The sequence below is a fragment of the Salvelinus sp. IW2-2015 genome, linkage group LG15, assembly GCF_002910315.2.
Source record: "Salvelinus sp. IW2-2015 linkage group LG15, ASM291031v2, whole genome shotgun sequence".
NCBI classification, from domain to species: Eukaryota; Metazoa; Chordata; class Actinopteri; order Salmoniformes; family Salmonidae; genus Salvelinus; species Salvelinus sp. IW2-2015.
Window position 1 is genome coordinate 45675306 of NC_036855.1, and position 13303 is coordinate 45688608.

Here is a 13303-nt window from a genome sequence, read left to right on the forward strand (position 1 = left end):
CGTGATTACCTCAACCGTTTCTCAGCTTGATAACTAGAGAAGTGTGCATCAACCTGCAGTGTGTGCATATATGTGTGTGTGATAAGTGTTCAATCAATGTCTGGTTGTGCGCGTGTGTTTGGCAAGGGGTATCGCTTGACCGTAGCTCTGCKAATCTTAATTGTACAAACCCTATTATTTGGCAGGCAGGGAATACTATTTCTASATCAATTCTAGAGCAAAGATTCTACACCCCACTTTGCTCAAGCTGGTCCTCTCCAATGGACTCAGAAGTTGAAGCTAAAAATGGGTCAATTTGGGGCAGTCAAAGGGGAGAGTCAATAGGCAGGTTTCCATTGCCCCGGGTTTATTCAACAAAATCAACATCCCATTGGGCACACACTGGTTGAATCAACGTTGTTTCCACGTCATTAAACCAACGTAGAATATACATTGAATTGATGTCTGTGCCCAGTTGGATGTGTAATGGAAATGGCAGCTATAGGATAAATGTTCTAAAGATCAACAACATTTTTATCTGTTCAACAGAGTTGGATTTTTCTTTTGTTGAACTTTCTTTATTTGGATAGTCGATGCTGCGGTACACCTTTTGTACTATCCAGGAAAGTAGACCGGACACCATCACAAATCACGCATTGTGTCCTGTCACAGATCATTCTCCAACCACTTGCAAGAAGCCTGATCCAGGCCTATTTCAGTCAAGTCAGTCTTTGAATGAGAATGTAATGGTCAACAGCGTCAAAGGCCTTGGAAGGTCTATAAATAAGGCAGCACAATGGTTTTTATGATCTAAGCAATATAGCACATCGTCTATAACAAGCGTAGCAGCTGAAACTGTGCTATGTCTGGGTCTAAAACCAGACTGGTGCACATTYAGAATAGAATGAGAAGTTTAAAAAAGTTCTTAGCTGATAGTTGGCCAGAGATTCTAAGACTTTGGAAAGGCAAGATCATTTATCTAAGTCAAAATGATCTACTCCGTTGTGTAAGGGGAGGACGTGTCACTTTCCAGATCTTAGGGATAACACCAGAAACAATTGTCAAGTAAAAAATATAGGACAATGATTCTGCAATAAGTGGGGCAGAGAGCTGCAGTAAGAAGGGATCAAGAGAATCAGCCCCTGTGGATTTGTTAGCAAGGCACTTACTAAATCATAGATATAAAATGGTTGAAATGAAAATAGAGAATGTGTATCAGGGAGTGCATCATTTTCAAAAGTCTGTTTCGAGGGGAATAAATGACTCCCTGTACTGGAATTAGAGGAATTTCTAGAAACTATTCTTTAAAATAGATGGCCAGCTGAGGCAAAATGGTGTTTCCATCAGACGCTATGTTCTCTGTCTGAGCTGACCTCAGTCCAGCTTTCAACTTAGTCTTGAAAGTTGTAATAGTAGAATGCACAAGGTGCAATTTCGAAATTGATCAATGTCCAGATCAACTAGCCCATGTCAGCTAACGTTTTTTTAGCTTTCAGAGATTTAAGTACTTTCCAGAAGTTTGCTGGATTCCTACTATTCTCAGATACACAGTTCAAGAAGTACAGTATGTTGACTTTGCTTTCCAAACCAAAGATAGACATCTACAGTGCCTTTAGAAGTATTCACACCACTTGACTTTTTCCACATTTTGTTGTGTTACAGCCTAAATTTWAAATTGATTACATAGAGATGTTTTGTTACTGGCCTACACACAATACGCCATAATGTCAAAGTGGAATTATGTTTTCAAAAGTTTTACAAATTAATTAAAAATTAAACGCTGAAATGTCTTSAGTCAATAAGTATTCAACCCCTTTGTTATGGCAAGCCTAAATAAGTTCAGGAGTAAAACTGCACTTAACAAGTCACATAAGTTGCAAAGATTCATAAGTTGCATAGTTGCATAATGACTACCTCATATTTGTACCCCACACATACAGATAATTGTAAGGTCTCTCAATCGAGCAGTGAATTTCAAATGCAGATTCAACCACAAAGATCAGGGAGGTTTTTCAATGCCTCACAAAGAAGAGCACCTATTRGTAGGGTAAAATGGGTAAAAATAAAAAAGCAGACATTGAATATCCCTTTGAGTATGGCGACATTATTAATTACACTTTGGATGGCGTATCAATACACCCAGTCACTACAAAGATACAGGCATCCTTCCTAGCTCAGTTGCCGGAGAGGAAGGAAACTGCTCAGGGATTTTACCATGAGGCCAATGGTGACTTTAAACAGTTACAGAGTTTAATGGCTGTGTTGGAGAAAACTGAGGATGGATCAACAACATTGTAGTTACTCCACAATACTAACCTAATTTACAGAGTGAAAAGAAGGAAGCTTGTACAGAATAAAAAATATTCCAAAGCATGCATCCTGTTTGCAACAAGGCACTAAAGTAATACTGCAAAAAATGTGGCATAGCAATTAACTTTTTGTCCTGAAAACAAAGTGTTATATTTGGGGCAAATTCAATACAACACATCAGTGAGTACCACTCTCCGTATTTTCAATCATGGTGGTGGCTGCTCCATGTTATGGGTATGCTTGTAATCGTTAAGGACTGGTGAGTTCTTTAGGATAAAAAAGAAATGGAATGGGSTTGAGTAAAGGCAAAATCCTATTGGAAAACCTTGTACAGTCTGCTTTCCACCAGACAATGAGAGATGAATTCACCTTTCAGCAGGACAATAATCTACAACACAAGGCCAAATCTACACTGGAATTGCTTACCAAGAACACAGTGAATGTTCCTGAGTGGCCGAGTTAGTTTTTTTTAAACGAGAATTTTTAAACAAATAAATGGGCAAATGTTGCACAATCAGGATGTGGCAAACTCTTAGAGACTTAGCYAGAAAGACTCATCACTGCCAAAGGTGCTTCTACAAAGTATTGACTCAGGGGTTAGAATACTTGTGTAAATTACATATTTTTGTATTTCATTTTCAATAAATGTGCAAACATTCATGAAAACATGCTTTCATTTGTCATTATGGGGTATTGTGTGTAGATGGGTGAAAAATATTTTATACATTTTGAATTCASGAACAAGTCAAGYGGTATGAATACTTTCTGAAGGCAAATATATTTCTCAAATATCTATAGGACTGCCAGTCATACATGGTATCAGTCAATTTAGCCTTAGCCCAAGCAAAATGTATTTCCTGTAATTTTTWGTTAAATGTATGCATGCTTATCTACAATTGTTGAACAGAGAAGCAAAACAATTTAGCGCCTGATCCGAGTCAGATGACACAATCCCCGAGTCACACAACCCCAGATCAGACATGAAATGTTGCTAATTCAAATGCCCAAAATGTCTCTTTGTAATAATCCGTGGGCAGCATTTAGGTAGTTTATCATCTCTTATGCAGACAATGGGACAGTGTTCACCGAGCTCATTAGCAAAGATTCCGTTGGCAGTATATTTATGAGGGCATTAGTTAGAAAAATATCTAAAAGAGTACATTCTTTAGGGTGTTTAAAGTTGGGGAGAGTTGGTTTACTTATCAGCAGAGTTAGAGTTAGCTCAGTAAAAATATATTTCAGCCTATGTGACACTGGCATCAACCAATCCAGATTAAAATGACCCAATATGAATTATTAAGATTTAGCATAGTAAGACAGTAATTCAGACAATTTGCTTAGGGCCCGATTCAGACAAAATCTACTGCATTCCTACGCACTTCTCAGTAATTAATATTCAGACTTACCTTATGCAGGTGCGTATCAGGCTTAGCAGGTGTGGTTCCCCTGCACGCACTGAATAAATGTAATTCAACCCCTGAAAACCCTCCCACTAACAGATTTTCTTGTAGAGTTGTGTTCAATATGGTTTTCAGTACATGTATCTACAGCCATCCCTTTAAATTTGGTGTACCTTTAATTTGAATCCAGTCTTCGTGAACAGTGCGCCAGGGTCCAGGTTTAAGCTGCTACGGTATGGTATGCATTCCATTATGATTCAAATAGGCTACATGTCCCAAATWAATTTGTTMGCCTAATATGATCYACGAATGCTAGCAATCCTTAGGAACAAAGGCTACTGATAGTGGCTAATATTTAACACGATACACATTGTAAAAAATACATTGAAAAGTCTGGCCGTACACTGTAATTAAACATKATAGAAATTATAAATCAACTTGGTATGTTTGGTGCTATACTGTAATTTGCGCATGGCTACAGAAGCTRWGGCTCTCCAAACTTYATCCCTRCAAGGTTATAAGGCCAGMATTTCATAAAYGYCACTGTGGAAAAGGTGATATATTGATATGCTTCAGTTTGCTGCCATATGACTAGTTACATATGTGTCTCCTGCAATCATAAGGTAAAATAAATCGAAACAATTGTCATTTACATTTACAATCCCCTTATCCAAACGGCTTACTCATTTACCTACAGTAGCTCTTATCATGAGCTCTTATCAATTTGTAAATTACAATGCATGAAGAATGGTGCTATTTATATCGGGGGGGGGGAAAAGTAGATGTCGACCTTATTCATCCTTTCATCGCGTGTGAAATTGTTGGAAATTAAGTTAAGGTCAGAATACGGCGTATCTGTAGACACACCGCCGCCATACTTCCTTTCTTTGATCTCCACCCCAATAGCATGCTATTCTCATGTCTAAGTTCAAGATCGGAATACACGTAGAGAGAAAAAGTGCATAAAAAGGGAATGCCATTCCATTTATGCGTGCTTAACTCTGGCCGTAATTCCCCCCTTAGAGCACAAGGCAGAACCGAGGGAGGGAGATAAATTCCCACCTATTACCAAGGCCTACGTTCAAGATTAGACATTCAAATTGCTTAAGGAAACATTTAAGCTGCCCTTTACGAAKATGACGACACCCCCACCTTTGCCAAATCTGTATACATTATAACCAGTCAGAGACACATCAGTATTCGACATGGAYTTTATTAACCAAGATTCAGTAATAATAAGAATGTCAGTGTTGGTTTGAGAAACCAGAGTTACAATAAAATCTATTTTCAAAATCAAACTTCTGGCATTTACGTCAATCAAATCAGCAAGAGTAGAGCAGGCCGGTGCTCAGAGTTGGAATATCCATTGCAGCGTGGAATGCAGCCTAGTTGTATTTACACCATCCCAGCAGATATCTTCAAAAAATAACTTTGCTCTGTGCTTTTCCCGAGCAAGCACATAATTTGATTGAGACCGGTAATGAATTGGCCTTGTCAAGCATCATTCTAATGTTCTTCAGTAGAGGGCGCTAGTGGTCTTAAATTGTGAAAGTCCCAAACAGACACTGTATAGTCTTTTGCGATTGTAATGGTATTGAGTTGGGTTGGGTTTAATGGTAAATGTCACTAATCACACTGCATATAGAGCTGTTTTCTAATAATGTTCTTGGAAATATAAGACTGCCATGCAATGGTTTACAATTGTAATATTTTATTAAGGTTGTTAGAACCTTTTAGTCGCTAGCCCATTTCTCCAACAAAGKTTTAGTCTTGAAGAAAAGGTTCATTGCACCATTGGCATAGCTCTCGCAGAAGGCTGCCTTGTTGGACTATTCAAGGAATGTTGGGTTGAAGCATTAAGTTGCTAAGAGAAAGACTAAATGAATTGCTTTCATGAAGGAATGACTTGAATTGTGAGGATGACCACACACTTAATTTACCATGAGAAAAATGTATTGGTTTTCTAAGCAAAGTTGCAAAGGAAATGTGATCTATTTAAAACAACAAGGGACCAGCAAAATCTCTGGCAGCATAGCAGGAACAGCAGCATCAAGTGGTCAAAACCTGATATTTTCACACTAATTTATGGTAAAAATTGCAAGAGACTTCAATTTCAAATTTCTCAGAACAGAGGAAAATAACCATCACCAAATTAAGGAATACATTACATAGTATGAAGAAACAATACTCCAAACTGCATATTCATACTACTTGTCAGACATAGAGAACTGATATTGTATCCTGGTTGTTGGGGTGGGATTGAAGTGGGGGGTTTGTGAGTGGCTTTTGAATATTCTATTGGATTCCTCATGTCTTACTCATTGGTAGGAAGAAGTTTGGTCCAAATCAGATGTTGGGTGCTATATTTATTGAATATATCCTTTAAACTAAAATGGACRATTTGGGTGCAATCAATTTGATACATTTTTCTGAGATGAAATACAATTTCAACAAAATAAGGTTTCGGGAATGTCAATCTTACCAGTTTATWATTACAGAAACGATTTCAGAACAATGGTGGGTGTCATGGCTTGCTGAAATGACATGGAACGACTCAAATGGTATGACACTGATGGGATGATTTAGAATTTTGTGCAGTAGTATTTACTGATCGCCAGAAACAGTGAACACAATTGCACACATTTATTTTATGATGAAAACAACGTGTTAATATTCTGTGAACAAAACAGTGAACTTTGTACTATTCACTGATGACATTTGTATTTCATGTTTTGCAAAATGTGGTCTAAGATATGCATTTGAGCATTTGATCATTGCTGTTATGCTATAGATACGTTTCAACACAGATTGAAAAATTGCTTGTACGCGATTGAGAAAAACTGTATAACAAATGATCCTATATGCACTGAGCACTCGCTCTGTCCAATGGTAGATAAAAACTGTGAAGGCTAGTGTCCCCGAACGTCATCGTGACTGGGGCTGAGGGACAACTATCTATGTAGCTACAGTAGCAATATTCAGGATAACCTGATTAGAGTAAAGCACTAAACTGTGTGATAGTGTAAGGCCTAGATTCAATTAGATCAAGTGTTAACTGGTGATCACTGACACCCGCATACTGATGTTTCGGCGGTGTCTGAGTTGTAACTGCCTGGGAGTTGTCAAACCGGTGAGCAGCTGCTCTTGATCATTGTCACAAAGCCACACCCGTCCCAAATTCAGAATGAGAAAATGTAGGCTAAATAGAAATAATGACGCTCAAATTGAAAATCATTAAACAAAAATAWTTTTTAGGCTGATAGAAAAAGGTTTTCTTTCAGCCTAATCGCTTTCCAGTGTTCGAACTTGTAAACAAGCTTGCATAGGATTTCTCGTAATGTGACTCCGTGCAGCCATTGGCAATGTCCGCTTTAGGTATAATGACAGGTGTCGCTTGTGGATTTGACAGCTCTAACGCAGTTTCACCTCCGACACGGCCAAAACAACCAAAACAATAGCTATGCGGATGTCGGCTAAAGCGGATCTGAATTAATAGAGCACTAATTGTCCTAGTGTTGTAGAGTGTGTGTGTGTGTGTGTGTGTGTGTGTGTGTGTGTGTGTGTGTGTGTGTGCTCCAGAGCACAGTAAGACAGTGAAGCACTTAGCTGAAATTCAAGCACCTGTTCCTGAGTTCCTCCACGTCGTCTTCATCGTCCTGAACGACGGCCTCTGGCAACTCATGCTCCTGTAATTCCGTCAACGCCATATCAGAGTCCATTTTTGTAGTTTATAGCAGGTTCCTTTAGCAGGTTTCAGTATATTTCCGTAGTTCCTGATGTTTTCTAAAGTTTCTTGTTATTTTTCTGTTGGTGTGACCCTCTTAGAGTATTGGAGTCCCTCTTCCTATTTGTGTCAATCCAAGCTGAGAGCTATTCGCCTGACTCAGCTAGCACTGGAAATAGACTGACAGAGAGGGACAGAGCAAGACAGGAGAGGGCTAAGGGACAGGGAGAGAGGGGAGGGGAGAGAGAGAGATGGAGAGAAGAGTGAGGCTGAAAGAGAGGGACGGAGGGGTGAGGAGTGTGAGACAGGGCACTGTGTCTTTCTGCCCCCTGCATTTCAGTCTGTGGACCTACAACAACACCCTCAGACAGAGACGTAACATGTCATTTACTGCAACAACTGTTCCCTAATATACAACGCCTACAGTATCTAAAGCTGTGCAAGTTTGCTCCCTGTGTGCAACAACACAGAGGGAATTATAAATCAATGTCCACCAAATGGTGGGTCCTGGTTAGAAACATGACATGGTCATAACACTAAAATAGCTTTAAGTGGGTCACAGTGCCACAGTGTTCTAGTGGCAGCATGGATCAGGGTCAGTGTGAGTTTAAAGGGATAGTGCGAGCATGTTAGCTGTTCTGGTAGACTTCCAGGCATTGCGCTAACGCTAGTTAGCAATGGCTCACAAAACTATTTTTTAACTTCCTTCAAACTACACTCAGAGACATACAAATGGTATTTCTGATGAAGGAATAAGTGCTAAAACGTGTTAGCCTTCCCGGACAAAAATAAAAAGGTGAAATCAGGTGACTTTTTTTTGTCTTTTAAAGTTGCACTATGCAGAAATCGTTCCGCYATTTCCTGGTGGCTAAAACTTTAAKAGTTTGCCTAATTTCAGTTTATGTTACAAAATAAACTAGTGTTGTGTTGATAATCATTGTACCATCTAAACCGCTGTGAAATATRTTTTCCATRACCAAAAATATTGTTGTTTCAGCTGTTTAAAGCTAGTGTATGAAAAACCAAAAGTAAAAGATGCAAAAACAAAACTTAAGAACGGGAAGCATAGAAATAGCTTGTTAGACTTGGTTTCAAGTAGAATGATAGATCYATAACACACATTTCTATGTGAATAAAAAATTAAATTGGAGTGCCGTTTCCCAATGTTCTTGAACTTTCATTTGAAAGTATCCATGAGTTCATCGGACTCTGGGTAAGTAGAMAAAGGCCTTACCCTTTTACACTTGTGRGAATTGGCCTATAAKGATAGGGCTACATTGAAGTGTTTCTCACAAAATAAATATGAAAAGCATATGCTCAAATGCATACATATAAGCATGGTAGCAAATGAAAGGGAACAGTTTGGAGATTATGGAAAATTGAGGACAACAGTTCATCTGACAAGACTGAATCCAAACGTTACACTGTTGATTTTATGTATATTKGACATTTACTGTACTTTAACACATTTGTTGATCATCTGAAAATACTCTGGATACATTCAGTAACATAAGAAWATTGTGGGTTTGGGTGAGAAGACTAACTGGTGTCTCCAAGTGGCCAGACACCTCTCCAAAGWGTGCACAGTTCCTAAGTAATTTCAAGGCACTCTTTCAAGGCACTCTCCTAGCTGTGCCGTTGAGGAACTAGAGCAAGCACATTTGTAGTTGCTTTGTTTGGAACACAACCCTGCAACCACACAATTATTGTTATTGTTTACGCAATCCCAAAAACGGACCATTATAAATCGCAATCTGGGTCAGGTGGGCATCAGCGGGCAGGCTGTGTGAAGGCAAAACTTCTGAAAGGGTGGCGTATAGGACYATCACGGGAGAGAACAGAGGCAGCTRCTGTCTGTGTTGTGCTTTTCCTCCAAGTTGTAAAAACCTGAACCAAATTATGAAAACAGCTGCCAAACGATTGAAAACCGAAATTCTGGCGTTTTTTTCTGAGTAAAGCCAGTGTGTCTATGAAAGAGGATGACTAAACACGTCAGCTACTACAGCGACTGAAATGACTGCAACACTTAAAGAGCTGCAGTTAGTTTCAGAATAGGTGGCAAGGAATAAGTTAGTCCTAAATATTTCAAAAACTAAAAGCATTGTATTTGGCACAAATCATTCACTAAACCCTAAATCTCAACTAAATCTTGTAATGAACCATGTGGAAATTAAGCAAGTTGTGGTGACTAAACTGCTTGGAGTAACCCTGGATTGTAAAACTATCATGGTCAAAACATATTGATCCAACAGTAGCTAAGATAGGTTGAAGTCTCTCCATAATAAATCACTGCTCTGCCTTCTTAACAGCACTATAAACAAGGCAGGTCCTACATGCCCTAGTTTTGTCGCACCTGGACTASTTTTCAGTCATGTGGTCAGGTGCCACAAAGAGGGACTTAGGAAAATTGCAATTGACTCAGAACAGGGCAGCACGGCTGGCCCTTAAATTTACACTGAGAGCAAACATTAATAATATGCATGTCAATCTCTCCTGGCTCAAAGTGGAGGAGAGATTGACTTCATCACTACTTGTATTCGTGAGAGGTTGAATGCACCGAGCTGTCTGTTTTAGCTACTGGCACAACACCAAAAGAAAGATGCCCAGGGTCCCTGCTCATCTGCGTGAACGTGCCTTAGGCATGCTGCARGGAGGCATGAGGACTGCAGATGTGGCCAGGGCAATAAATTGCTATGTCCGTACTGTGAGACGCCAAAAACAGCGCTACAGGGAGACAAGACGGACAGCTGATCATCCTCGCAGTGGCAGACCACGTGTAACAACACCTGCACAGGATTGGTACATCCGAAAATCACACCTGCGGGACAGGTACAGGATGGCAACAACTGCCGAGTTACACCAGGAACGCACAATCACTCCATCAGTGCTCAGACTGTCCGCAATAGGCTGAGAGAGGCTGGACTGAGTGCTTGTAGGCCTGTTGTAAGGCAGGTCCTCACCAAACATCACCGGCAACAACGTCGCTTATGGGCACAAACCCACCATCGCTGGACCAGACAGGACTGGCAAAAAGTGCTCTTAAAAAGTGCTCTTCACTGACGAGTCGCGGTTTTGTCTCACCAGGGGTGATGACCGGATTCGCGTTTATTGTCGAAGGAATGAGTGTTACATCAAGGCCTGTACTCTGGAGAGGGATCGATTTGGAGGTTGAGGGTCCGACATGGTCTGGGCCGGTGTGTCACAGCATCATCGGACTGAGCTTGTTGTCATTGCAGGCAATCTCAACGCTRTGCGTTACAGGGAAGACATCCTCCTCCCTCATGTGGTACCCTTCCTGCAGGCTCATCCTGACATGACCCTCCAGCATGACAATGCCATCAGCCATACTGCTCGTTYTCTGCGTGATTTCCTGCAAGACAGAAATGTCAGTGTTCTGCCTTAGCCAGCGAAGAGCCCAGATCTCAATCCMATTGAGCATGTCTGGGACCTGTTGGATCGGAGGGTGAGGGCGAGGGCCATTACCCCCAGAAATGTCCGGGAACTTGCAGGTGCCTTGGTGGAAGAGTGGGGTAACATCTCRCAGCAAGAACTGGCATATCTGGTGCAGTCCATGAGGAGGAGATGCACTGCAGTACGTAATGCAGCTGGTGGCCACACCAKATACTGACTGTTACTTTTGATTTTGACCCCCCCCCTTGGTTCAGGGACACATTATTCAATTTATGTTAGTCACATCTCTGTGGAACTTGTTCAGTTTATATCTCAGTTGTTGAATCTTGTTATGTTCATACAAATATTTACACATGTTAAGTTTGCTGAAAATAAATGCCATTGACAGTGAGAGGACGTTTCTTTTTTTGCTGAGTTCATGTACATATGGATTTAGTGTTGTAGATATGTGGTAGTAGAGTTGGAGCCTGAGGGCACACAATGTGTTGTGAATGTATTGTAATGTTTTTAAAATTGTATAACTGCCTTAATTTTGCTGGACCCCAGGAAGAGTTGCTGCTSCCTTGGGATCCATAATAAATACACATTTGAAAGCTTGTTCTATTGCCAACATGACTAGGTAAGTTATAAAATAAAATCTTAGTGTCAGGTTTTCACTGCACAATTCAGAGAAACGGATCGTCATTTTGGTGCGCATAGAAAGGAGTCGTGTGCATTCAGGTGCGTGTTCCGAGGCAAATTTTCTTCATAAGACAAACATAGTTCAGAACAACCCAGGGTATGACGCCATGTCATCTAGTAATTGTACATCAAACAAAGTGATCATAAACATTGACTGCATATGAGTTTTATGATATGGAAATGTGAAGTGCAAATTTGGACTCACGGGTGTTTGGCTTGCTTGTATGACATCAAAGTGGTATTAATTATAATCCTCAACGTGTCATCTTTCAAAATAACGGAACAAAAATATAATTGCAACATCCCTCTTAGTGAGCATTTCTCCTTTGCCAAGATAATCAATCCACCTGACAGGTGTGGCATATCAAGAAGCTGATTAAACARCATGAAAATTACACAGGTGCAGGTTGTGCTGGGGACAATAAAAGGCCACTCCAAAATGTGCAGTTTTGATGTCTCAAGTTTTGAGATAGCGTGCAACTAGCATGATTACTGCAGGAATGAGCTGTTGCAAGAGAATTAAATGTTAATTTCTCTACCATAAGCCCCCTCCAACGTCATTTTAGATAATTTGGCAGTACATCCAACCTGCCTCACAATCGCAGACCACGTGTAACCACACCAGCCCAGGACCTTAACATCTGACTTCTTCACCTGCGGGATCATCTGAGACCAGCCACCCGGACAGCTGATAAAACTGTGGCTTTGCACAACTGAAGAGTTTCTGCACAAACTGTCAGAAACCGTCTTAGGGAAGCCCATCTGCRTGCTCGTCATCCTCACCAGGGTCTTGACCTGACTGCAGTTTGGCATTGTAAACGACTTCAGCGGGAAAATGCTCACCTTCGATGGCCACTGGCACGCTGGAGAAGTGTGCTCTTCATGGATGAATCCCGGATTTAAATGTACTGAGCAGATGACAGACAGCATGTATGGAGTTGTGTGGGGGAGTATTTTCTGATGTCAACGTTGTGAACAGAGTGCCCCATGTTGGCAGTGGGGTTATGGTATGGGCAGGCATCAGCTACGGACAACGAACACATTTTATTGATGGCAATTTGAATGCAGACACCGTGACGAGATCCTGAGGCCCATTGTCGTGGCATTCATCCGCCACCATCACCTCATGTTTCAGCATGATAATGCACGGCCCAATGTCACAAGTATCTGTACACAATTCTTAGAAGCTGAAAACGTCCCAGTTCTTCAATGGCCTGCATACTCACCAGACATGTCACTCATTGAGCATGTTTGGGATGCTCTGAATCGCTGTGTACAACTGCTTGTTCCAGTTCCCGCCAATATCCAKCTACTTTGTACAGCCATTGAAGAGGAGTATGACACCATTCCACAGGCCACAATCAACAGTCTGATCAACTCTATGCGAAGGAGATGTGCCATGCWAAATKATACAAATGKTGGTCACACCAGATRCTGATTGGTTTTCTGATCCACGCMCCTACCTTTAAAGATATCTGTGATGCATATCTGTATTCCCAGTCATTTAAATCCATATATTAGGGCCTAATGAATTCATTTCAATTGACTGATTTCCCTATACTGTATGAACTGTACCAGTAAAATCTTTGAATTTGTTGCATGTTGCGTTTATATTTTTGTTCAGTGTACATCGAGTCCTCTTAATTTACAGCATTTCCCTCACTCGGACAACAAAAATGTTTTAATAGTTRCCCAATTAGCAGGAGGGAAGGGGGCTACTTCTTGTCGCGTGTGGTGCTCAAGTTCAAAACAGCTGTCAGTCAAAACCCATACAGCYTGAGCTCTGTCATAATTTATA

At 40.7% G+C, this 13303-nt stretch overlaps 1 protein-coding gene across 1 annotated transcript in view; it reads right to left on the minus strand.

The window, feature by feature from the left end:
• cmya5 (cardiomyopathy associated 5) overlaps positions 1-7778 on the minus strand; it is a 63695-nt gene extending 55917 nt beyond the window's left edge. The window contains exon 1 of the mRNA XM_070446841.1: positions 7311-7778. Within this exon, the coding sequence (XP_070302942.1) occupies positions 7311-7408 (98 nt within the window). The 5' untranslated portion in view covers positions 7409-7778. The remainder of the gene's footprint in view (positions 1-7310) is intronic.
• Between the last annotated feature and the right edge of the window lie 5525 nt (positions 7779-13303).